Here is a 27,602-nt window from a genome sequence, read left to right on the forward strand (position 1 = left end):
GAAAGGCTAACTATATTTCCCTACATCCTGTCTTCCTCCTCCCCCCATTTTTTCTATTCTCTCCTTTGACCCTGTTTCTCCTCAAAAGTGTTTGCTTCTGATTACCCCCTCTTCTCATTTGCCCACTCTTCTATTATCTTTCCCCCTCCCGCCTCCCCCCATCTCTTATTCCCTTTCCTCCTACTTTCCTGTAAGATAAGATAAATTTTCATAACTAATTGAATGTGTATGGGTAAGTTATTTCCTCCTTAAGGGAATTAGAGTAATTACACGAGAGTAATGTTCACTCATTCCCTCTTACCTCAGCCTTCTTCCCCTCCAGTGTAAAAGTTTTTTCTTGCCTCTTATATTTGAGATGATTTACTTCATTCTACCTCTCCCTTTTTTCTCCCAGTACATTCCTCTCTCACCCATTAATTTTATTTTTTAGATATCATCCCTTCATATTCAGCCCACCCTGTGCCCTCTGTCTATATACATATTCCCTCCAGCTACCCTATTACTGAGAAAGGTCTCATGAGTTACAAATATTATCTTTCCATGTAGGAATGTAAACAGTTCAACTTTAATAAGTCCTCTTTCCTATTTACCTTTTCATGTTTCTCTTGATTCTTGTATTTGAAAGTCAACTTTTCTGTTCAGCTCTGGTCTTTTCATCAACAATGCTTGAAAGTCCTCTATTTCATTGAATGTCCATTTTCCCCCCTGAGGCATTATACTCAGTTTTGCTGGGTAGATGATTCTTGGTTTTAATCCTAGCTCCTTTGACTTCTGGAATACCATATTCCAAGTCCTCTGACCCCTCAGTGTAGAAGCTGCTAAATCTTCTGTTATCCTGAATGTGTTTCCATAATACCTGAATTGTTTCTTTCTGTCTGCTTGCAATATTTTCTCCTTGACTTGGGAAATCTGGAATTTGTCTATAATATTCCTAGAAGGTTTCATTTTGGATCTCTTTTAGGAGGAGATCAATGGATTGTTTCAATTTCTATTTTCACCTCTGGTTCCAGAATATCAGGGCAACTTTCCTTGATAGTTTCTTGAAAGATGATGACTAGGTTCTGTTTTTGATCATGGCTTTTAGGTAGCCCAATAATTTTAAAATTCTCTCACCTGGATCTGTTTTCCAGATCAGTTGTTTTTCCAAAGAGCTCTTTCACATTTTCTTCAATTTTTTCATTCTTTTGGTTTTGTTTTATAATTTCTTGGTTTCTCATAAAGTCATTAGCTTCCATTTGCACCATTTTAATTTTTAGAGAATTATTTCTTCATTCAGCATTTGGACCTCCTTTTCCATTTGTCCAATTCTGCTTTTTTAAGACATTCTTTTCCTCATTAGCTTTTTGGATCTCTTTTGCCATTTGGGTTAGTCTATTTTTTAAGATGTTATTTTCTTCAGCATTTTTTTGGGTCTCCTTTAGCAAGCTGTTTACTCATTTTTCATGATTTTTTTTGCATCACTTTAATTCTCTTCCCAATTTTTACTTTACTCCGCTTATTTGATTTTCAAAATCCTTTTTGAGCTCTTCCATGTCCTGAGACCAATTCATATTTTTGTTGGAGGCTTTCGATGTAGGAATTTTGACTTTGTTGTCTTCTGGTCATATGTTTTGATCTTCCTTGTCACCAAAGTAAGATTCTGTAGTCTGTTTTCTGCTGGTTGCTTATTTCCCCATCCAATTACTTGACTTTTTAGCTCTTTGTTAAGGTAGATCTCTGCTTTCTTTGTGGAAGGTGTATTTTCCCAAACTTCAGGGGTTTTGTGCAGCTGTTTTCAGAGATATTTCTAGGGACCTGTAAATTTTCAGTTTTCTCAAGTTTGTATGATCAAAGAAGAGGTGTTTACTCCTCTTGGTCTCTGCTCTGGTCTGTCTTTTTTGCCTTGAAACTATGAGAATGATTCCTTCTCTCCCACTGCCACAAGCTCCACCACTCCAGTCCTCTTCCTTTCCCCAGGACTGCCACTCAAGACTGCATTCCAGATCCAAGTTTGGGCAAAGCAAGAGAATCCTGCCTCAGCACTAGCAAAGAGATTCCTGCAATACCCTTCTGGTCAGCTGCTCGGTCCCCCCACCAACTGTGCGGGGAGAGCTCTGGAAGCAGCCACTGTTACTGTTGCTGCGATGCCACCGTGAAGGTGGGGCTGGACCTTGCTCCTCTCTCACCCAGGTCCCATACACCTTTCCTATTGGCCTTCTAAGGTGTCTTTGGCATTTGTGGGTTGAGAAATCTGGAAAATGCCATAGCTACTAGTGGCTCAGTGCCCTGAGGCCTGCTCCAGGTTTGCAGCGGGGCCCATGCTGGACTATGCTCTTCTCTCAGACTGGTGCACTAGACCTTTTCTATTGACCTTCCAAGTTGTCTTGGGCTGGAAATTTGTTTCACTCTGTCATTTTGTAGGTTCTGCTCCTCTAGAATTTGTTTTGAGTCATTTTTTTTTTGTTAAATCAATTGGGGTTAAGTAACTTGCCCAAGGTTACATGGCCAGTTTTTTTGTGTGGGTGTTAAGTATCTGAGGCTAGAACCGATCCCGTGTCCTCCCGACTCTGGGGCTGGCACTCTTACTGCATCACCTAGCTGTCCCTAGAGTAATTTTTTACAGGTATTTGGAGGAATTTTTGGGGAGAGCTCAGGCAGATCACTACTTTTACTCTGCTGTATTGGCACTGCTCGCCAAAGATGTAGTTTTCCTCCTTGTTTCTTTTAATTAGATCGCTTTTTGCCTTTTCTTTCTCTGAGATCATGATTGCTACCCCTACTTTTTTTTACTTCAACTGAAGTAAAGTAGCTTCTGATCTGTGTGTTTCTCTGCTTCAAGTGTTTCTTTTATTTTTAAAAATAAATTTATTTCTAGTTTTAAGCATACTCTTCCATAAGAATTTGAGTTTCCATATTTTCTCCTCATCTCTCCTCTCCTCCCACCCTGAGACAGTGTGTAATTCACTATAGGCTTTACATATACATTCATATTGAACCTATTTTTACATTAATCATGTTGTAGAGAAGAATTAGAACCATTGGGAGAAACCACAAAAAGAAGAAAAAAAAAAGAGAGCAAATAATGTGCTTCAATATGCATTCAAACTCCATAGTTCTTTTTCTGGATGTCAGCAGCATTTGCCATCATAAATCCTTTGTAGTTATCTTGGATCCTTGCATTGCTAAGAAGAGATGAGTCTGTGAAAGTTAGTCATTACCATTGTGGCTATTACTGTGTACAACATTCTCCTGGTTCTGCTCACTTTACTTAGCAGTAGTTTAAGACTTCCCAGGTTTTTCTGAAATCTACCTGCTCATCTTTTTTTATAGAACAATAGTACTCCATTTCATTCATATACCACAGCTTGTTCAGCTGTTCCCCAACTGATAGGCAGTTCCTCAATTTCTAATTCTTGGCCACCACGAAAAGAGCTATTATAAATATTTTTGTAAATGTAGGTACTTTTCCCTTTTTTATGATCCCAAAGAGATCTCTTTGGGATACAGACCTAGAAGAGGTATTGCTGGGCCATGCACATTTTTATAGGCCTTTGAGTGTAGTTCCAAATTACTCTCCAGAATTGTTGGATCAGTTCACAATGTGTTAGCTTTCCAATTTTCCTACATCTTTCCAGCATTTATAATTTTCCTGTTTTGTCATGTTAGCTAATCTGATAGGTTTGATGTATTATCTTAGAATTATTTTGATTTGCATTTATCTGTAATCAGTATTAATTTAGAACATTTTTTAATATGACTATAGATAGCTTTAATTTCTTCTCAAAGCAGCCTGCTAATGTTCTTTGACCATTTATCAATTTGGAAATCAAATGCATTTCTTATAAACAACATATTGTGGGGTGGAGCCAAATGGTGGAGTAGAAGAACAAACTTGGTGTGAGCTCCCGCTCCAATCACTTCTAATACATGCAAAAAATGACTCTAAAGAAACTTTAGAGCTACAGAACTCACAAAGGGACAGAGAAAAACAAATCTCCCACTGAAGGCAGCCTTGCAGGTCGACAGGAAAGGTCAATTGCATCACGCTGGGAACTGAGCACAGTACCCTGTGAGCCGTGGTTCTGGCCCCAGGGTGACCCCGACCAGCAGCGGCCAGAGCAGACTTCAGGAGAGTGAATCACCAGCAGCTGTGGTAGCTTTCAGACTTCTCAACCCATAAACGCCAAGTATAAAGTAAAAGGTCAGTGTGGAACTCTGTTGGATTGGGGGGGGGGAGGGGGCAGAAAAGCCCAGTATGGCCCCTGCCCCCAGGGCGAGAAGCATCAGAGGCTGGTAGCTGTGCCACATGGCTGCCTCAGGAGCTCCTGGCCTGCACATTGCAGGGGGACCAAGAGACCATTCAGAGGGTAATTACTCTTGCTTTATCCTGCTTGGATCTGGATTGCAGTCTTGGGTGGTGGTCCTGTGGTATGTGACCAGTGAGCCAGAGCTTGTGGGAGCTGTAGAGTGGCCGCCCTCATAATAGCTTTGGCAGTTGTGAAAACCCCAGCAATTTGGGACAAAGCTCTCTTTATTCTGGAAGCAGAGTTCTACCATGGCAAAAAGCTCAAAAATCAAGGAATTGGCTAGCAATATGAGCAAGCAGAGGAAGCACAAACAGACCATAGAATCCTTTTTTGGGGACAAAAAGGATCAAGGCATGGAGTTGGAGGAAGACAGTGAAGGCAAAACTGCATCAAAAGCCTCCAAAAAAAATATGAATTGGTTACAGGCCATGGAGGAGCCCAAGAAGGATTTTGAAAATCAAGTAAGAAAAGTGGAAGAAAAATTGGGAAGAGAAATGCGAATGATGCAACAAAATCATGAAAAATGAGTAAAACTGCCTGCTAAAGGAGACCTAAAAATACAGTGAAAAAAAAAAAATACCTTAAAAAATAGACTAACTCAAATGGCAAAAGAGGCCCAAAAAGCCAATGAGGAGAGTACCTTAAAAAGCTGAATTTGCCAGATGGAAAAGGAATTTAAAAAACTCACTGAAGAGAATAACTCTTTCAAAATTAGATTGGAGCTATTGGAAGCTAATGACTTTATAAGAAATCAAGATAATATAAAACAGATCCAAACAAATGAAAAAAATAGAAGGCAATGTGAAATTTCTCATTGGAAAATAGATCCAGGAGAGATAATTTAAAAATTATTAGACTACCTGAAAGGATCCATTTTCATTTTTATGGGTGAGTTCATCCCATTCACATTCACAGTTATGATTACTATGTATTTCCCTACAACTTATTTTCCTGTTTTCATACTTTTACCCCTCCCTATCTTGCTTTACTTTCACCCTTTGTCTCCTAACCAGTGTTTTGCTTCTGACCACAACTGTGATTATAAAATGAGAAGAGATTATTTAAGATTATAGATTTAAAAAAAAAATTTGTTTTTAATTTATGGAATAAGACAAGCATTTCCATAGCATAGTACACCAAAAAAATATGATTATACAGGAAACTACAAATCTACTTTGCACAGCTTGCTGTTAATTTCAAATATGCAACAAAATTATCATGTAAATATATTTTTTTCTCTCCCCGCCGCAGCTATGCCTAGAGATAGCTACTATTAGACACAAATAGGTATATACATGTAAAATTATTCTGCAGATACTTCTGTTTATCAATTCTTTCTCTGGATGCAAATAGTATCTTTCTTCATATATCCTTTATAGTTAATTTGCATATTTATCATAGACAAAATAACTTATTTACTCAAAGTCATTCTTAAAAATATTGCTATTAATAGTGTTCTGGTTCTACTCATTTTTCTCTTGATTATTTCCTACAAGTCTTTCCATGTTTTTCTGAAATACTGAGTTCATTTTTTCTTATAACACAGTTGTAATAATTAATATAATTTCTCAGTCATAATTCCTTGATATCTGAATTGTTTCTTTCTGACTATTTTCAGTATTTTCTCCTTGACCAGAGAGTTCTGGAATTGACTGTACTATTCCTGGGAGTTTTCATTTTGGGTTCTTTTCCAGGAGGCAATCAGTAGGTTCTTTTGATTACTATTTTACCCTCTGATTCTAGGATATTAGGGCATTTGGGAGGCATCTTGAAAAGCAATCCAGGTCCTGTTTTTGCTCATAATTTTCAGATATTCTAATAATTTTTAAATTACCTCTCCTGGATCTGCTTTTTAGGTCAGTTGTTTTTCCCATGGTATTTTACATTTTCTTCTCTTTTTTCATTCTTTTTATTTTGTTTGATTTTTGATATCTCATAGCTTTCTCTTACCTTTTGTTTCTTCTTTTCCACTTAACTAATTCTACTCTTAAAGGAACTGTTTTCTTCAGTGGATTTTTGTACCTCCTTTTCCATTTGACCAATTGTTTTTTAATGACTTGTTTTCTTCATTGAATTTTTGTACATTTTCCCCAATTTTTGTATTGCCTTCATGAAGCTATTAAGTCTTTTTATGATTCTCTTTTGTAATTCTCATTTCTTTTCCAAATTATTCTTTGATTTTTAATATCCTTTATGAGTACTTCCAGGAGTACTTTTTGTCCTTGAGACAATTTCATATTTCTCTGAGGCTTCGCATGTAGCTGTTTTGACATTGTTGTCCTCTTCTGAGTTTGTATTTTGATCTTCCCTGTTGCCATGGTAGTTTTCTATGGTGAGGGCTTTTTTTTTCTTCTTCATTTCCAAGTCTATTTTATGACCTTTAAAGCTGAATTGTGTTCCTGGGATCTGTCCCAAGTTCCTAGTGCTGGGTCCATGTGCCTGGTCACTGGTTTGCTATATGGGGGCTTCTTTTGCTGGATCTTCCAGTGCTTGTGGCTTACCGGCTGTGCTGGGGTCATTGGGACTGGTTGTGACTGTTGCACCAGTGGCTCTGGAACTGGTAGCTGTCTTGCTTTCCTGGGGCATCTGGGCCTGCGAGGCCTGGCCACTAGCCTGCTGCTCCAGGGTTGAAGACCTCACAGCTGAATTACTCTTCCACTAGTCTGCCGTGCCAAGGTTGCAGGGCCTCAGGTTGTTAATCTGTGCTAGGGGCTAGGGTCCTCTTTCTGCCTTATCTAAGTTATCTTGGGCTAGAAAATTATTTCACCCTCTCCTTTTATGGGTTTTATTACTCTATAATTCATTTTGAGGCATTATTTAAAATTATTTCAAGGGGAATTGGGGAGAACTCAGGCAGCTTCCTGCCATTTCTCCACCATCTTGGCTCATCAAACCAAGCCCCCATTTGACGGCAGTGGCAGTCTCTCAGTGCATCTGTTCTTCTGTTTTTACTTTTTTTTTTTTAGTGTTTTTTAGTTTAGTTGGTGGTCTTTTTTGGGGGGAGTGTGTGGGTGGGAGGCCATGGAGTGCTGAGCCAAGAGATAGGAATTCAGAGAGTGAAGAGTGTGTGTGTGTGTGTGTGTGTGTGTGTGTATGGACAGAGAGTAGGCTCATAGTACTGAATATGCATTTTTTTCAGAATTCTTTACATAAAGTAGCATTTACATAATGCAAATTTATATAAAATGAGAACTCTGTATATAAAATGCTGTATTAATTGTTTAAATATCTTAATACCAAACCCTTATCAGAGAAATTTGACACAATATTTTTTTCCTATTTGACTACTTCCTTTCATAGATAGGTTTATTAATTTTATATGTGCAGAAGATTTTCAGTTTCATGTAATCAAAATTATCTGTTTTATCTTTTATAATTACCTATATATCTTATACCTCTATATCTATATCTATAGCTGTGAGATGTATATGATCTGCTTCTATTCTAATTTTTTTATAGTATGATCTTTAATAGTAACATTATGTATTCATTTGGAATGTATTCTAGAATATGGTATAAGGTGTTGGTCTCAGCCTAACTTTAAGTGTGTTCCAATTTTCCCATATGTTTTTGTCAGATAAGGAGTTTTTTCCTAGGTAATTTGTTTTCTACTTTTTCAAAAACTGATTTATGGAGTTAATTGTTTTTGATTCTCCCTTATCTAGTCTGTTCCATTGATCTGTAACCAGTACTAGATGGTTTTGTTTACTACTACTTTATAATACAATTTGAGTATTGAAAGTGCTAATTCTCCTTCATCCTTGTGTCTTCTCAACATTTCTCTTCCCAATAAACATCCTCCCCTCCAGCACCCTTTCTTGCTGGATCACACCTTAAGTTTCCTCTGCCTCATCAGAAGTTAAAACATGTTTTTGTCTTGTGTTATTTATTTATAGGTACTTGAACTCTTTTCCTTGTTTTGGAGGCCACATTTCTTCTGCCATTAATAAACTTTTGGTTTATCTATTTATTTTTTAGGGTCTTTGAGCTTTCTTCTTCCTAATATTTCTGGTAACTTCAGTCCTCTTTCCCCAATTTTTTTCCTTTTGCTCACTTTCTAACTCTCCTTTCAGAGATAGATCTCTAGTGGTTTGATCTAAAAGAGTCTTAGTTCTCTCAAACTGAGTAATTCAAGCATGGGTAGTCTTACGAAGCTTTGTTGCCCAGAGTGTGGTAGAGTAGGTAAGGTGTTCTAAGTGAGAGTTAAGTTAGTGGTTAGGGATTATTGACTTCTTGTGCTGTTAGTTCATTGAGTTTTTAATCTTGTTTGGGTTCTTGATGCCCTAGATTATCAAGACAACTGAAATTGCTCTGATACATAATTCCTATTTTGGAGAAGTTTGATAGAGGATTTTAGGATAAGAAAAAATGTGTAGCCCTCAGTGTTATTGGTCATTTGACCATGTGTCTATATTATTTGCTATTAATTTTGTATTTACTTCTGTTCATATTGTATCCACTTAATAAAAAGTTTCTTGATAGTCAAGTCAAGCAAGCATTTTTAAAGCATCTAGTATGTGTGTGACACAGTGCTAGAGATTCAAAGAAAGTAAAAAAAGCAACCTCTGCTCTCGGACTAATGTGAGAGACAGCATGCAAACACCTGTGTGCAAAGAAGATATGTACAGGATAGGAAGGACTTCTTGTGGAAGGTGGGACTTTAAGGAAGCCAGGAAAACTAGGAGGCAGAGACAAGGAAGAAGAAAATTCTAGCCATGGGGAGAGCTAGGAAAAATGTCTGGAGTTGGAGGATGGGAAGTCTTGTGAGAGAAACAAGCAAGAAGGCCAATGTTACTGTATGAATCAATATTGAGTCAGCTATACAAAGACTAGAAAGATGGGAGGGTCCCAGGTCATGAAGTGCTTTGAACCCAAACAGTGGATTTTATATTTGATCTTGGAGGCAATAGGGAACCAATGGAGTTTATTGAATAGGAGGATGATATGGTCAGACCTGAGTTTTAGGAAGATTACATCAGCTGAGTGGGAGGATGGACTGGAATGGGGAGAGATTTGAGGCAGGGAGACCATTATTCTAACTATAGCAATAGTTCAGTTGTGAGGTGTTGAGGGCCTGTACAAGGGTGTCAACGTTAGGAGAGAGAACAGAACATTTATTAGACATATTGCAAATGTGAAAACCAGACTTGGCAACTGCTAGGCAACTGGTGGTGGGGAAGGGTGGGAGTCTGGATAACTCAGAGGATGATAGTCTACATAGATGCCCCCTGAGTTATCCCTTTTTTCATTTGGGGTTTGCCTTTCTGTTTCAGCTATTGCAGCAGTTGGAATCAGAAAACTCTTGCCTGGAAGCTTTTCTGGAGTGGAAGCATATGGAACTGGCATACTGGCAGTGGATGGTAAATTGTAGTAGGGGGGCCTGATGCTGAATTTTGTCTTCTACTTTTTTTTTTTCTGGACTCTCCTATCCCTATTTAGTGTTGCTGATAAGTCATCAGCATCCCTTCCCAACCATTATTCTTCCTTGGGGATTATGCCAAGAGGACAGGTTAACAAATGACTAATCAGTTCTCTGTCTCTTATCAAAGAAAGTGTCTTTAACTTTAGCACTTGAATGTATTTTATTTTTTAAATCTGGAAGTCCAGGTTTGTTAATGGCCTCTGGGCTTTATTTCTAATTTCTCAATAAATCCATTTTCTAATAAGTAAAATTTCAAACAACTTCATTTTTCCTCCTTAATAGATATCATGTTCAAATTGCACATTGCTCCTTGAAATGATGGTAAGAATTTGTTTTTTGTTTTTGTTTTTCTGGCTTCGGGAGTAGTATGTAAATAGACTGTCAGCCTTAGAAGTACCAGCAACATCATCAATTGCATTAAATTTTAGTTGTTTTCAGATACTAAAATTACCTCTTAACTGGATGAAATAGACACTGCTAGAATTTGGGGTAATCATAGTAAGAACCAAAGTAACTTCAAGAATTGTGGTACAGTTCATGGATGTAAGAACAAATGGCCCTGTAGTCAGGAGGACCTGAGTTCAAATCCGGCTTCAGACACTTAACACTTACTAGCCATGTAACCTTGGGCAAATCACTTAACCCCAACTGCCCTGCCCTCCTCCCTCCAAAAAAAAATTTAAGAAAAGAAAAGAAAAAATAGATGAGATCAGTAGCCCAGAATCAGATATAGTCACTTAAATAAAACCAAAACATTCCTGGAACCACAGTACTCTTTTTAAAAAATGTATTTTTTAAATATTTAGCGTTTTATTTTTTCCACAATTACATGTAAAAACAATTTTTAACATTTGTTTTTGAAACTTTGAGTTCTAAATTCTCTCCCTTCCTTCCTCTCCCCCTCCCCTCCAGAAGGCAAGCAATTCAATGAAGTTTATACATATGTAGTCATGTAAAATATATGCATAATAGTCATGTTGTAAAAAGAAAACATAGAAAAAAAACCACAAGAAAAATAAAGTAAGTTAAATAAAAGTATGCTTCAATCTTTATTCAGGCACCATCAGTTCTTTCTCTGGAGATGGATAGCATTTTTCATCACAAGTCCTTCAGAATTGTCTTGGATCATTGTATTGCTGAGAGTAGCTAAGTCATTCACAGCTGATCATCTTACAATATTGCTGTTACTGTGTCCACAGTACATTTCACTTTGCATCAGCCCATGCAAGTCTCCCAGGTTTTTCTGAGAGCATCTTGCTCATGATTTCTTATAGTACAATCCCTCATAATCACATACCACAACTTGTTCAGCCATTCTCTAGTTGATGGACATCTCCTCAATTTCTAATTCTTTGCCCACAGAAAAGAGCTGCTGTAAATATTTTTGTGCATAGTTCTTTTCCTTTTTGTTTTTTATCTTTTTTGGGATACAGACCTAGTAGTGGTATTGCTGTGTCAAAGGGTATACATAGTTTTATAGCTCTTTGGGCATAGTTCCAAATTGCTCTACAGAATGGTTGAATCAGTTCACAGCCCTATCAATAGTGCATTAATATCTCATTTTTCCCATATTCCTTCTTACATCTGTCATTTACCTTTTCTGTCCTACTAGCCAATCTAATAGGCATGAGGTAATACCTCAGAATTGTATTTCTTTAATCAATAGTGAGTGAAACCATCCCACATGACCACAGACAGCCTTGATTATCTCATCCCAAAATGGATCACATCCTCCAATCATCCATCAACTGGGAAATGGCTCTCATCTTTACAAATTTTCTCCACAAAAATTTTTTTTCACATTTACTATTGCTAACTGTATTTCCCTACTTTCTATACCCCAATTCCCATTTATTCTATTCTTTTCTTTGACTCTGCCCCTCCTCAAAAGTGTTTTGCTTCTGACAACCCCCTCTCCCAATTTGCCCTCCTTTCTATCACCTCCCTTTCTCTTATGCCCTTCTCCTACTTTCCTGTAGGGTAAGATGGATTTCTATATCCAATTGTGTGCATATGTTATTCCCTCTTTGAGCAAATTCTGCTGAGAGTAAGGTTCACTTACTTCCCCTCACTTCCCCCCTTTCCCCCTCCACTGTAAAAGTTTTTTCTTGCCTCTTTTATGAGATAATTTGTCCCATTCTACCTCTCCCTTTCTCTTTCTCCCAGTACATTTCTCTCACCCTTTAATTTTATTTTTTAGATCTCGTCCCTTCATATTCAGCTCACACCGGTGCTTTATGCCTTCTAGCTACTCTAATAATGAGAAAGGTCTTTTCAGTTTCAAATATTACCTTTCCATGTAGGAATGTAAAAAGTTGAACATTATTAAGTCCCTTATGATTTCCCTTTTTTGTTTGCCATTTTATACTTCTCTTGAGTTTTTTATTTGAAAGTCAGATTTTATCTTCAGTTGTGGTCTTTTCATCAAGAATGCTTAGAAGTCCTCTGTCTCACTGAATATCCATTCTTTTTCCCTGAAGGATTATACTCAGTTTTGCTGGGTAGGTGATTCTTGGTTGTAATTCTAGCTTCTTTGCCCTCTGATCCTTTAATGTAGAAGCTGCTAAATCTTGTATTATCCTGATTGTGGCTCCATGATACTTGAATTATTTCTTTCTGGAATCTTTCCATATTTTCCCCTTGACCTGGGAACTCTGGAATTTGGTTATAATATTCCTTGGAGTTTTCATTTTGGGATCTCTTTCAGGAGGTGATCAGTGGATTCTTTCAATTTCTGTTTTCCTCTCTGGTTCCTAAATATCGGGGTAGTTTTCCTTGATAATTTCTTGAAAGATCATGTCTAGGATATTTTTTTGATCATGGCTTTCAGGTAGTCCAATAATCTTTAAAATTCTCTCTCCTGGGTCTATTTTCCAGGTCAGTTGTTTTTCCACTGAGATATTTCACATTGTCTTCTATTTTTTCATTCCTTTGGTTTTGTTTTATTGTTTCTTGATTTCTCTTAAAGTCTTTGACTTCCTTTTACTCTATTCCAATTTTTTTTTTTTTGCAGGGGGGAAGGCAGGGCAGTTGGGGTTAAGTATCTTGCCCAAGGTCACAAAGCTAGTAAGTGTTAAGTGTCTGAGGTTGGATTTGAACTCAGGTCCTCCTGACTCCAGGGCCGGTGCTCTATTCACTGTGCCACCTAGCTGCCCCTCCATTCTAATTTTTAAGGAATCATTTTCTTCAGTAACCTTTTGTACCTCTTTTTCTATTTGGCCAATTCTGCTTTTTAAGGTACTCCTCTGGCTTTTTGTTGGCTTTTTGTACTTCTTTTACCATTTGGCCTAGTCTGTTTTTTAAGGTGTTTATTTTCTTCAGTATTTTTTTGTTTCCTTTACCAAGCTATTAACTCTTTTTTCATGATTTTCTTGCATCACTCTTTTCTCATCCCAATTTTTCCTCTACTTCTCCTACTTGATTTTCAAAACCTTTTTTGCATTCTTCCATGTCCTGAGACCAATTCACATTTTTCTTTGAGACTTTGGATGTAGGAACTTTGATTTTGTTTTCTTCTGAGTATGGTTTTTTTTTTTTTTTAAGCAATCGGGGTTAAGTAACTTGCTCAAGGTTACACGGCCAGTTATTTCTGGGTGTGGTGCTAAGTATCTGAGCCCGGATTTGAACCCCAGGTCATCCGGACACTGGAGCTGGTGATCTTTACTTGCTGAGCCACCTGGCCGCCCCTAAGCAATTGGGGTTAAGTAACTTGCTCAAGGTTACACAGCCAGGTGTTTCTGGTTGGGTGCCAAGTGTCTGAGCCCGGATTTGATCCGCAGGTGATCCCGGCACTGGAACCGGTGCTCTTACTCACTGTGCTACCTGGCTGCCCTTCTGAGTATGTTTTGATCTTCGTTATCACCATAATAACTTTCAGTAGTCAGAGGGTTTTTTTTTTTTCTGTTGCTTGCTCATTTCCCCAGCCTGTGACTTGAATTTTAACTCTTTGTTAAAGTAGGGCTCTGTTTCCAGGATGGAGGGTATGCTGTCCCTAGCTTCAGGGGTTTTGTACAGCTCTTTTCAGAGATATTTTTAGAGACCTGTAAGTTTTCAGTTCTTCCAAGGTGGTATGATCAATTGGAGGCGAGGTGTTTGTTCATGTTCTGGCCTGTGCTCTGGTCTGTGAGTGACCAAAAGCACTCTTTTCTGCCCTGGAACTGTGAGGATACTCCACCCTTTACTGTAGCCAGAAGTTCTGTTATGTTAGTGGTCCTTCTCACCCTGGGACTGCCACCCAGCACAGGGACCCAGATCTGAATGTGGGCAAGGCAACAGACTCCTGCTTCAGTACTAGCAAAAAGATCCCTGTAATCTCTTTCTGATCAGTTGTTTGACCCGCTTAGCATCTGTGGACTGAGAGCTCCAGAAACAGCTACTGTCACTGCAGCTGCTGATTCAGTCTCTCCCAAGGCCTGCTACTGGTTTGCTAGAACCAGGTCTGTGCTCTTACAGCCTGTGCTGGCCTGAGCTTTACTCTCACCCAGGTCCTGATCTTCTGAGTTGCTTTGGTGTTTGTGGGCCGAGAGGTCTGGAAACTGCCACTGCTGCCACTGATTCAGTTGCCCCAACACCTGCTCTGGGTTTGCTGGGGCCAGGTTTGTGGTGGTGCGGGCCTGTGCTGGACTGAGCTTCTCTTTTATCCTGATGTAACAGACTTTTCCAGCTAACCTTCCAAGTTGTCTTGGGCTGGCAGTTTGTTTCAGTCCATATTTTTGTGGGTTCTACAGTTGGCTAGAATTTGTTTAGAGTCATTTTAAAAAGGTTTTTGGAGAGGTTTGGGGGAGAGCTCAAGCGAGTCCCTGCCTTTACTCTGCCATCTTAACTCTGTTTCAACCAAAATACTCTTTAATTTCCCAAATTGGTCCTGGGAGCTACAGTGATTGTTTAGCATATATTGAGTATATCTGATACTCAGTGTCCTAAGAGACACATGAGCAGAGAGAGTAGCTTTTGTTTGGGCACAACAGGGATGGAAGAAAACTCAATATGCCTTGTAATCCGCAGTACTGTTAGGTTTAACTAGCTTGGTAAAAAAAAAAATGAATTAACCCCAACTGCCCTCCAAAAAAAACGAAGATAACTGGACTAGCTCCTATCTTCTGTACTGCTTGGTCAGAAATCATCCCTTTGGACTCTGAAGTTAGAAATGCAATTTTTTTTTTTCCTGAACTGGGGTGTGTTTTATTTTCTCTTCTGGGAAAGGAAAATAAAAGCTTATACATGAATTTTTTGAGCCAGGGATTCTGAGAGCATGGGGGTAGGTTGTCATGAGAGACATCAAAGTCTGCTACCTGTAGACCTCTTTTCAGATAGTTCTCTTGTTTATTTAATTTCAGAAGTGAATGGCATGACATTTATAAGTATGAATTCTTTTCACTAATACTGTGTTTATAGCATTCTTATTTAATAACCTTGCCAACTATCTCTCTCAAACTCTTCCTCTCAGTCTGGTGTTGTCTTACCTTGTCTGTGTTGTCTTTTCCTCTCTGTACTTTCAAGCTGTTAGCTAGCTTGGATTGGATAGTTGATGACTCTCAAAATGGAAAGAACTGAAATTGGCCTTTGGTTATTATCACTTGCTTCAGTAAAGTCATAGATGGATTCTTTATCAAATTTGCTGATGACAGAAAACTAGGACTAATAGCTAAAAAGCCGAATGACAGTCTAGAATGATGGATCAACTCTAGAAAGTATAAAGACATACATATGAGCTTAAAAAAAACCCAAAAACATCGAAAGTAGAGGTTGGTAGAGGTGTGGCTAGACAACAGATCTGGACATTTTAGTCATTGCAAATCCAGTGAGTTTGGGAGTCTCAAAAGCTCTTAAGGATAATTTTCAGAACAATGGAGGTGGAAGTCCTGCTGTACTCTTCTCTAGTCAGGCTATATCAAGAGTACTGTATCCAAGTCCGTTACATTTTGGAAGAATATTGGAATTCTTGAATATATTTAGGAGGCTGTTGGGAATGGTGAAAGAATTAGAGATCATGGAGGATCATTTGAAAGAACTGTGGTTTAGTCTGGAGAAGAGATGTAAATGGGAGATTTCTATGTGATCTCTATCACATGGAAGAAAAGTCAGGTTTATTCTGCTTAAGCCTCAGAAGGCAGAATTAGAACTATTTATTGGTAGAAATTACAGAGAATCAGATTTAAACTTCATGTAATGGAAAATGCCAAAAATTCGAGCTATCCAAAAGTGGAAGGGGATGTTTTGAAAGGTTCCTCCTCACTTGAGGGGTTTAAGAGATGATTAGGTAACTCTTCAGAAATATTGTAAAAAGGATTTTAGTTAGGTATGCATAGAAAGAGTGGGGAAGACCTGGGTTTATGTCCTCCCTCTGATACATACTGGCCTTTTGATTCTGGAAAATTCCACTGGTTTCTTTGCTCTCCAAGCAGCTCTGAAGGTTGTTGAATAGTTGCTGATCTGCATCGATAGACAGAATTTCCCACTAGCTTTTCCTTACCAATGAAATCATAGATTCAAGTTTAAAAAAAAATATTGGACTGATGACCTCTAGGGTCCCTTAAATTCCACAGATATTAAGTGCCTATAAGGCACTGTGCTGGGGATACAAAGACTAGAATGAAATAGTTCTTACTGTCAAGGAGCTTATATTGATATCATCACTTGCTTGGATAAAGGTATAGATGGAATCTATGGGGAATGGAACATGTATGCAAATAAGAAAATATATTACATATACAAAATAATATGAAGTAATTAAAATAACTTTTTAATTTTTATAAATTCATTAAAAAAATTTTCTGTTCTGATTTTTTCCCTTTTTCTTTCCCCTCCTCCATCCATTGAGAAGGCAAGAAAAACAAAACCTATTACAAATATGTATAGTTATGCAAAATAAATTCCTACATTATTCATGTCTAAAAAAAAGAAAGAGAGAAGAAAATATCCTTCTATCTGCATTCTGAGTCCATCAGCTCTTTGTGGATTGCTTGTATCATCATGAATCCTTTGCAATTGTTATTGGTCATTATGTTGATCAGAATTACTAAATCTTTTGAAGTTGATTGTCTTTATAGTATTGCTATTATAGAAATTGCTCTCCTGTTTTTTCTCACTTCACTTTACATCAGTTTATACAAGTCTCCCAGGTTTTTCTGAAACCATCCCCTTCATCATTTCTTATAGTACAAGTAATATTCCATCAAGTTCATATACCATAGCTTGTTCAGCCATTCTGCAATTGATGGGCATCCCTTCAGTTTCCAATTCTTTGCCACCACAAAAAGAGCTGCTATAAATTATTTTTGTACCTATGGGTCCTGTTCCCTCTTTCTTGCTGGGTCAAAGGGTATATATAGTTTAAGAGATTTGGGGGTGTTATTCCAAATTGCTTTCCAGAATGGTTGGATAAGAATAAAAGGTAATTTTGATAGGACCAGAACTTTAATAACTAGGGGAAATCTGGAAAGGCTTTGTATAGATAGTGGCATTTGAGCAATGTCTTGAAGAAATCTAGGGCTTCCAAGAGGTGGAGGTATGGAAGAAATATATTCTAAACATAGGTTACTAACTGTGCAAAGAAGTAGAAGCGGTAGATGAAGTGACATGTCTGTAAAAGTTAGCAGGTCATTTAGATTAGAAGAAAGAATACATGAAAAAGAGTAATATGAAATAAGACTGAAAAGCATGTGGGAGCCAGGTTGTAGACTGCTTAAATGCTAGACTAAGGATTTTGTATTTGATTCTTTAGGTAATAGAGAGCCATTGAGACATTTTTATGGGAGAAGTTTTTAGGGAAGGCATTTTAGTATAATTTTGGCAGCTATGTAGGGGATAGACTAATTATGGAAGTGACTAAACTAGAGCAATGAGACCAGTTGGGAGGTGATGTAGGTCTAACCTAGAGTAGAGGCTATATGAGGGGAGAAAAGGAGATGGAGTCAAGAGATATTACGGAGATAGAATCAATAAGACATAGCTAAGTGATTGGTACAGGAATTTAGGAAGAGTAGATTCCAGGGCAACTCCAAGGTTTCCAGCTGATAGCTCAGATTCTACAAATGTGGAAGTTTGGAGCAAGGCTTGGGGGAAAATGAGTTCTATTTGGAATGTGTTGAGTTTGAGGTGCTGACAACATCTGGGTGGAGATGTTCTGCAAGCAGCTGGTAATTAACTCTTAGAATGGAGGAGAGAGGTGATAATTGAACTAATTTAAACTGATGAAATCAGTGAGAAAAGGTATATATAGAGAGAAGTAGTTCCAGGAAAACATCTCAGAGAAGGAGGAGGATCCAACAGAGGAGACTGGGAAGAAACTGTCTGACAGCTTAGAAGAGAATTAGCGCATATTAGGTGCTTGATAAATGTTTATTGAATTGTGACAAGGAAGGAATGAGTATGGAGGAACTGGGATGGTTGATTGTGTCAGAAGCCAAAGAGAGAGTAATTAGGTTAAAGACTGACAAGAAAGGGATTTAGCAGTTAAGAGAAAACCTTTGAGAAGCAAGAGAGTAGTTTCAGTCATATGGTATGATTGGATGTCATATTGCAAGTTACTCAGAAATGTGCAGAAGGTCAGGAAATTGTTCCTATGTTTGTGATTGTAAGATTCTGAGAGGCCTTGAGATTGGAACCATACCGATAGCTTCGGGGATAGGAGACCCTGAGAATTAGAAGTTACCCTAGAGGCCATCTAACTGGACATACCTCACCAAGAAGGGCTCCTAATTCCCTCATTTCCCTCCCTTACTCCACTCCTGGAGGGGAAAGAATTTTTAAAAAGAAAAGAAAAAAGAGGAAGAGAAAAAGTTCAACAGAATCAATATTCCTTCCACACTTGTGGACACCGTTCTGCCCACTAAACACATATACCTCTGCAAAGGAGTAGGGAAGGAGATCTCTTCTCATATCTCTTCTTTAGGTCCAGGCTCATTCTTTGTTCATTTTTTATTGTTTTTGTTTGTCATTTCAGTTTACATTGGGTATGTTGCTTTCCTGGTTCTAATTATTTCACATTGCATCAGTTTCATGTAATGTAGATCTTTCTGTGCCAGGAATATTTTCTATGACAACTCCAATGAATAGTCATTCAACTTGTCCTTAAAAGACTTTAAATGAGGGGGAAGCTATTATTTCTCAAGGCAACCTATTCTACTTTTGTACAGTTCTATTTTTAGAAAGTTTTTCATAACTTTAATCCTAAATCTACCTCTCTTACTTCCTCCCATTGTTCCTTGTTCTGCCTTCTGGGGCAAGTAGAACCAAATGAATCCTTTCTTGCCACAACTAATTGAATACTTGAAGACAAATAATCATATTCCCGTTAAATCTTCTCTTCTCCAGGTTAAACATCCTTAAAGATTAGGATCATAGCTTTAGATCCAGAAGGGAATTTAGAAGATGAGTCTACCTTAAATCACTTGTTCAGGATCTCACAAGTATTAAGACCATGAGGCATAATTCAAGTCTAAGTTTTCCGGCCTCCATTTCAGTACTTTACCTTAAGATCATGCTGCCTACACTGCCTTGAATGATAAAGAATATTCTGATGATGCTAATAAAGGATATTCTCCAGTCCTCTCTCTATCCTGTTTGCCCTTTTCGGGGCACATTCTAGCCTATGTTTTTCCAAAAAAGTGGTAGACAGAAATAAACACAGTATTCCATATGTAGCCTAATCTGATTAGGACATATTGTAATGGAAATATCCTCTCTCTTTTTTCTGGACACCATAACATAGCATTAGCTATTTTGGTTCCCATGTCACATTATTGACTCATTTAGTTTGCAGTTGACTATAAATAACCTACAGACTTTTTCCATATGAGCTATCATCTAGCCATATCTCTTGATCTTGTATGTTTGAAAATTTTGAACCTGACTACAGAACTTTACATTTCTCCCTGTCACATTTTATCTTATTAAGTTTGGCCTATCATTCTAAGCTGAGATATTTTTGGATCTGGGATTTCATCCAATGTGTTAAAGTGAAGCTGAGAGTGATAGCTGTCTATAAATTTGTCAAGCTAGCTATCTATGTCATGATTGAAGGCTTTGATTAAAATGTTGAATAGCATGAGGGACAGATACTTGGGCACTCTACTGGAGGCCTCCCTTTGAGCCAATGAGAGTCCATTTGATAACTATATTATTACCTAGCTTATTAGCCTATTATGTAAATTTTTTTTTTTTTTTTTGCTTTTTGGAGGGGGGAAGATAGGACAACTTGCCCAAGGTCACATGGCTTGTTTTTGTGTCAAGTGTCTTGAGTTCCAATTTGAACTCAAGTCCTCCTGACTCCAGGGCCAGTGCTCTATTCTATTCACTGCACCACCTAGTTGCCTCCCTAGGTTACATCTTGCTGTCTTATATGTTATATCTCTGGTTCTAGGACCTCAGGGGAATTTTCCTTGATGATTTCTTTTTTTCCCCATTTTTCAAATGCTTTATTAACTTCTGATTTATATAATTCATTTCTGCCATATTTTGAGTTACAAATTTTCTCCCCGTTTTTTCCCTACCTACCGCCCCAAAATAGCAATCCCACAGGATATCCCCTCCTCCAATTTGCTCTCTCCCATATCTTCTGCCATACCCCCTTTGACTTTTCCAGTAGGGCATGGTGGATCTCTATGCCCCATTGCCTGTATATCTTATTTCCCAATTACATGTAAAATAGTATTAATAATAGTATGTATATATATATACATATATATGTATATTTTTAAATATTTGATTTTTAAACTTTGAATTTCAGATTCATTCCCTTCCTCCCTTGTCACCCACCCTCACTGGGAAGATAAGCAATTCAGTATAGGTTGTACATGTGTAGCTAATGCAAAACATTAACATAGTAGATATATTGTAAAAGACTGACTATATTTCCCTCCCTCCTATTCCACCTTCCACTTGATCTTTTCTCTACTTTGATCCTGCCCCTTTTCAAATGTGTGTGCTTCCAACTTTCCTCCCCCCAGCCTGCCCTCCCTTCCATCATCCCCTCTCTCATCTCCTTCCCCCCTATTCTCTTGTAGGGTAAGATACCCTATTTAGTGTATATATCATTCCCTCTCTGAGCCAAATTCAATGAGAATAAGGTTGACCCATTCCCTTTTGCTTTCCTATTCTTCCCCTCCATTGTAACCATTTTTACTTGCCTCTTCTATATGAGATAGTTTCTGTCTCTCCCCATCTCCTCTCATTATATTCCTCTCTCACCTCTTAATTTCACCTAAGTATCATCTCTTCCTTTTAAATTGTTCCTGTGCCCTCTATCTATGTATACCTGTAAACATATATACACACATTAACATATGTATTCATATGCCCATATACCCTTCGATACAGACATATATATATATGTGTATATATATTTCTATTCTCTTCAACTATTTTCATACTGAGAAAAGTTTCCTCAGTTACAATTATCATTTTTCCATATAGGAATGTTAATAGTTCAACTTTGATAAGTTCCTTATGATTTCTTTTCCCTGTTTAGCTTCTCATGCTTCTCTTGCTTCTTGTATCTGAATGTCAAATTTTCTATTCAACTCTGGTTTTTTCAGCAAGAATGCTTGAAAAGTCCTCTATTCCACTGAATGACCATATTTTCCCCTGAAACATGATACTCAGTTTTTCTGGGTAGGTGATTCTTGGTGTTAATCCCAGCTCGTTTGCCTCTGGAATATCATATTCGAAGACCTTCGATCCCTCAGTGTAGAAGCTGCCAGATCCTGAGTTATCCTGATTGTGTTTCCACAATATTCAAATTGTTTCTTCCTGGCTGCTTGTAATATTCTCTCCTTGATCTGGTAATTCCGGAAGCTGGCTATAATATTCCTAGGAATTTTCTTTTTGGGATCTTTTTCAGGGGGTGATCGGTAGATTCTTTCAACCTCTATTTTGCCTTCTGGTTCTAAAATATCAGGGCAATTTTTCTTGAGAATTTCTTGGAGGATGATTTCTAGGTTCTTTCTTTGATCATGGCTTTCAGGTAGTCCAGTAATTTTAAAATGATCTCTCCTGGATCTATTTTCCAGGTCAGTGGTTTTTCCCATGAGATATTTCACATTGCCTTCTATTCTTTCATTTGTTTGGATCTGTTTAACATCATTTTGATTTCTCATAAAGTCATTAGCTTCCATTTGCTCCATTCTAATTCTGAAGGAATGATTCTCCTCAGTGAGCTTTTGAGATTCTTTTTCCATCTGGCAAATTCAGCTTTTTAACGCCTTCCTCTCCTCATTGCCTTTCTGAGCCTCTTTTGCCATTTGAGTTAGTCTGTTTTTTAAGGTGTTATTTTCCTCAGTCAGGCTGTTGACTCTCATTTCATAATTTTCTTGCATCATTCTCATTTCTCTTCCCAATTTTTCCCTTGATAATTTCTTGAAAGATGGTATCCAGACTTTTTTTTTTTATCATGGCTTTCAGGTAGAATAATAATTCTTAAATTATCTCTCCTGTATCTGTTTTCCAGGTCAGTTGTTTTTCCAATGAGGTATTTTACATTTTCTTCTATTTTTTCCTTCTTTGGATTTTGTTTGACTGATTCTTGATGTGTAATAAAGTCATTAGCTTCCACTTGCCCAATTCTAATTTTTAACGAATTCTTTTCTTCAGGTAGCTTTTGTGCTTCCTTTTCCACTTGGCCAGTTCTACTTTTTAAGGAGTTGTTTTCTTCATGATACTTTTTTTCCATTTTGTCAATTGTGTTTTTAAAGTAATTGTTCATTTTTTTTCCTCTTATTTGACTTTTAAAATCCTTCTTGAACTTTTCCAAGAAGGTTTTTTGGACTTGAGACCAGTTCATATTCCACTTTGAGGTTTTGGATGTGGGTATATTGACAATGTTGTCCTTTCCTGTATTTGTGTTTTGGTCTTCCCTGTCACCATAATAATTCTCTATAATCATTGTTATTCTTTGATGCTTTTTGTTAATGGTATTTGCCCTTTTTTCTGACTTTTAAAGTTAGTCTCTGCTTTTGAGGCACAGGGGCCCTGCCCCATGCTTCTTGTGCCTGGGGACTAGGGGCCTGGTTACTTGCTTTGTGTACTGGGGCCTCAGTGGGTGCTGTGGGCTAGAGGCTTAGGGGTCTGGTGCTAAGCTAGAGCTGGAGTTGGTGTGGTTGCTGGTGTATGCTGAGGCCTGGTAGGGTTTTTCTGGGTTTCCCAGGGCTTACACTGATGCTTGTGGGGTGGGGGTGGTCTGGCTCCTAGAGGTCGCCTCCTAACCAGGTGCTATGGTTAAGTTTAGCTGCTGGTAGACACCAGTCTGCCATTGCACATAGTGGTTCTCCACACTGGCGTTTGCCACTTCCCCTTGCAGTGCCAAGGCATGGGAGGGAGGCTGCAGGGGGGCTCCTGGAATTGGTGCTTGCCTGCTCTACCACCCTGGGGCTCAGGATCTCCTGCTGATTTGCTGAGGTGGGGCTTGCTGCTGGCTTGCTGGGATACCTCCTGTCCTGTACTGGTCCCCTTCAGCCGCAGCATCAGGGAGCTTTCCCATTAATTCCCCTAGCCTCCCAAACTAAAAGATTGCTGTACCCCATCTTTCTGTTTCCACTGTTCCAGGATTTTTCTTGGGGTGATATTTTTGGGGTTTTTCAAGGTCAGTAAGGGAGGGTGAGAACTACTTAATGCTTACTCCGTCATCTTGGTTCCTATCTTATATCTCAATAATTTGAGAGATTTTACAGTGCCTTCTTGAAATCTGTCTTTATCATGTCTGTAGTATTCCCTTGATCCCTACTAGCCTTGTTGTCTTGCCAGAAAGGGAAATTATGTTAATTTGTGATGACTTGTTTTTGATGAAGCCATATTGATTTTTAATGATCAGCTTTCCATTGTAAGTGATCTTCCAAAACTATGATTAAAGTTAGACTGGTTGGCCCAAGGATAAAAAGGCCTAGAATTACAATTCAAGACTGATGACTCCTACAATAGAAGGAGGCACACACACAGATCTATAACTGACCATCTCACCATTTTGCAATTAAAACTTTACTAGAGAGTGGCAGAATAGCAGAAAGCCGTTCAATTAACTTTAAACAAATCTAGAAAATGTACCAGACTAAATTGTGATGGGGAAGCCTAAGAAAAAGTCACATTGAGTCATTTTTCAAGCCCAGCTAGATATAGGAAGACAGAGAGGACCACATACACTCGGGACAGGATCTGGTGCAAAGTACACCATGCCAGTACCAGGGAGAGGCTGTGAACTAGGCCAAGAATGGATCTCAGACCCGTATCAGGGCACCCCCACATGCATACTTCAATGGACAGAGGTGAGAACGGGCAGCATTTAAAAAAAATAATTTTTAGTTTTCAGCATTCATTTTCTTAAGATTTCAAGTTGTAAATTTTTTTCCACTCCGTCCCCTCCCACCTCCCCAAGACGGCATGCAATCTTATATAGGCTATACTTATTATTAAACATATACACATTATTCTTGTTGTAAAGAAAAGTTAAAACCAATGGGAGAAACCACAAGAAAGAAGAAACAAAAAAAAGAGAGAGAGAGCAAATAGTATGCTTCTATCTGCACTCAGATTCCATAGATCTTTTTCTGGATGTGGATAGCATTTTCCATCATGAGTCTTTTGGAGTTGTCTTAGATCCTTGCATTGCTGAGAAGAGCTAAGTCTATCACAGTCATTGCACGTTGTTGCTATTTCTGTATACAATGTTATCCTGGTTCTGCTCACTTCACTTTGTATCAGTTCATGTAAGTCTTTCCAGGTTTTCCTGAAGTCTGTCTGCTCGTCATTTGTTATGGAACAATAGTATTCCATTTGCCACAACTTGTTCAGCCATTCCCCAAGTGATGGACATCCCCTCAATTTCCTATTCTTGGTCACCATAAAAAGAGCTGCTATAAATATTTTTGTACATATAGGTCCTTTTCCCATTTTTATGATCTCTTTGGGATACAGACCTAGAGGGTGTATTGCTGAATCAAGGATATGCATAGTTTGATTGCCCTTTGGGCATAGTTCCAAATTGCTCTCCAGAATGGTTGGATCAGTTCACAACTCCACCAACAGTGCGTTACTGTTCCATTTTTCCCAAATTTTCTCCAACATTTATCATTTTCTTGTTTTGTCATGTTAACCAGATTGATAGGTGTGATGTGTTACCTCAGAGTTGTTTTGATTTGCATTTCTCTAATCAGTAGTGATTTAGAACGTTTTATCATTTGATTATAGATAGCTTTAATTTCTTCCTCTGAAAACTGCTTGTTCTTGTCCTTTGACCATTTATCAATTGGAGAATGACTTGTATTAACTGGCAGCATTGTTGCCCACTATGGAGTTTGAGGAGGCAGCGAGGTGGAGGGAAGGAGGAAGGGGAGAGAGAGAGAGAGAGAGAGAGAGAGAGAGACAGAGAGAGACAGAGAGAGAGAGAGACAGAGAGAGAGAGAGACAGAGAGAGACAGAGAGAGAAATGGAGAGAGGAGTTTTAGAGAGAAGTTCTCTCTTTTGGCAAGACCTTTTCCTTTCAGTTATAGGATTGAAAGGGAAAAGAATCATAATGGGAGAAGGGACTGGAGAGAATTTAAGGGAATGGATTTCAGAGAAACATTGTGGTAGATTTCCCTCTTCAAATGGTCCAGTGATGGGAGAACATCCAGGTGAGAGAGAAGGGATTAGAGAGAACTGAGGGGAGGTTTGGTGGGTGGCAGAAGGAGACATCTCCCGAAGATAGGGAATGTGAAACTGTAGCAAGGAAGAATTTAGCAAGCTGGTAAGGACTGAGGGCAGAGATTCATAGAGATTGGGGTTATCTCTTTTCAGGTAGAAGTAGGTGAAATCCCGGATTGAAAAAAGAGCTAAAGAGTAAAACAGCTAAAGGGTGGTGATAGGAGAGTGATGGGAGTAGGTGTCCTGTATAGAAAGGTAGAAGTATTGTAGATAAGAGCAACTGAGGGTAGAGAGAAAGCTGGCAAGGATTGAGGACATTGGTTTCTCAGAGAGATGGAGATGGGCTCCCCATGTTAGGTGTGGGAAAGAGCTCATGAGGGAGAAAGGGAAGAATTGGGGAGGAAGATTGTAGAGAAGTAAATGTGGCTGTCAGTGAAGGAGTGAGGAAGAAGGATCCCAGGCATTCAAGGTGACTGTTGAAGAATGGGAGATACTAGGGGCATTACACTAAATTACTAGGGAGAGCTGGATACAGGGTTTCCAGATCTTTGCCTAAAGATAATTTTTCTGAGCCTCCCTGGAGCCTGTTTGGTACTTCTGCTGAGATGTACTACTCTCCCACTTTTTCCTTTTATGTGGAGGCTACTTCCCATGCTCCTGCGTCATTCTAGAGACTTCTTTGACTTTTTCCTAGGTTGTCATTGAATCTCATTCATTCCCTTCTTAGCTTCTTTCCCCCCTCAGCTTGTTTTAGCCTTGGATACACTTTGGGATAATATTGGGGGGGGAGGCTGTATTTGATGTTCTGCCTCCTGCCCTTTTGAGAAAGCAATATAACTACTTTTTCTGGGGTCATTAAATAGCTTTGGTTTAGCTATTGAACCAATTTGGTTGAATTCAACAAACATTTATTAATTGACAATTAACTATTAATTAATTGATAAAATCCTTAAACAGTGCTTGACACTGGGGAAGATATATAAAGTTGAGGTGGACCCCTGCCCTTTTTGAGTTCATAGTTTATTTTTTTTATTTTTATTTTTTTTAAAGCAATTGGGGTTAAGTAACTTGCTCAAGGTTACACGGCCAGGGAGTTCGTAGTTTATTGAAGGATTACATATATAACTAGAGTATGCAATAATACATGATAAATGAAAAATAAATTACTTTGAAGTCTGAGGATGAAGATTACTAAAGGTTGCAGGTAGCATGAAGGAGGTAGCATTTGAGTTTGTATTTAAAGGAGGAATAGAAAATCAGTAGGCTCCTGGGTAGGAGGGGGTAAGAAAGACATTCTAGGCATAAGGAAAGTGTGAGCAATAGTATGGAAACAGTATGGACATGTATGGGGGACAGAGGGTAGTCTAGGTTGGTTAAAAGATAAAATGTGTGGGAGGAGAGATGAGATTAGACTAGAAAAATAGGGTGGCACAAGATTTTAGGTCTCCTTGAATGGCAGGCAAGGGAGTTTGAATTTTGCTCAGGAGACAGTGGGGATTCACTCAAGACTTTGGAGCTTTGATGTCTTTACAAAAGAGACTGGAATGGGGAGAGAGTTGGGATTGAAAGACTTGTAAGGAAGCTATTGCAATAGTCCAGGCAGGTGTTAATGAACATTTTATGAGGTAGTGGCAGAGGGAATAGAGAAGAGGAGGTGGATATGATTGATGGTTTGGAGATAGAATCAGTAGGACTTGACTTGAGTTTGAGAGATAGTGAAGACATAACTCTAAGGTTATTAAATAGATCTGCTCAGTAGTGGAATGTACTGCTTCAATAAGAACTAAGTTTCCTTTCACTGAAGTTGTCTGTGCAGAGGCTTATTAACTCCATTAGAGAAGGTGTTAGAGTGGGGGTTTTTAATCTGTGATCCATAAATAGATTTCAGGGAGTTCATTTGAAATGAACTTGAATGGGGGAAGAAATTACATCTTTATTTTCACTAACTTCTTTTTTTTTTTCTTTTTGGAGTGGGGGAAGGCAGGGCAATTCAGGTAGTGACTTGCCCGAGGTCACATGGCTAGTAAGTGTTAAGTGAAGTGTCTGAGGGCAGATTTGAACTCAGGTCCTCCTGACTCCAGGGCTGGTGCTCTATTCACTGTGCCACCTAGCTGCCCCTTCACTAATTTCTAAATTAAATTGAACATTTCCTTCAATTATGCACTAAAAAAATACCCTCATTATTATTCTTAGAAGGTGTCCATGGGCTTGATTGGATTGCCAAAGGGTACCTATGACACAAAAAAGATTAAGAACCTCTAGAATAGAGGGAATTCTTCTAC

General features: G+C 38.4%; 1 protein-coding gene across 5 annotated transcripts in view; it reads left to right on the plus strand.

The window, feature by feature from the left end:
- The window catches only part of TEDC1 (tubulin epsilon and delta complex 1), a 77,232-nt gene that overhangs the window by 36,370 nt on the left and 13,260 nt on the right, over positions 1–27,602 (plus strand). For 3 of the 5 annotated variants that reach the window (XM_069103891.1, XM_069103894.1, XM_069103895.1), the window contains 2 exons: positions 9,560–9,646; positions 9,991–10,029. The exons of 1 other annotated variant lie outside the window; for it this stretch is intronic. In XM_069103891.1, coding sequence (XP_068959992.1) covers positions 9,560–9,646; positions 9,991–10,029 — 126 coding nt within the window. The remainder of the gene's footprint in view (positions 1–9,559; positions 9,647–9,990; positions 10,030–27,602) is intronic. One more of the 5 variants, XM_069103892.1, reaches the window with a different exon arrangement.

Source organism: Petaurus breviceps, unplaced genomic scaffold, assembly GCF_028583685.1.
Source record: "Petaurus breviceps papuanus isolate PSGF00001 unplaced genomic scaffold, PetGlider_PUasm1.0 64, whole genome shotgun sequence".
NCBI classification, from domain to species: domain Eukaryota; kingdom Metazoa; phylum Chordata; class Mammalia; order Diprotodontia; family Petauridae; genus Petaurus; species Petaurus breviceps.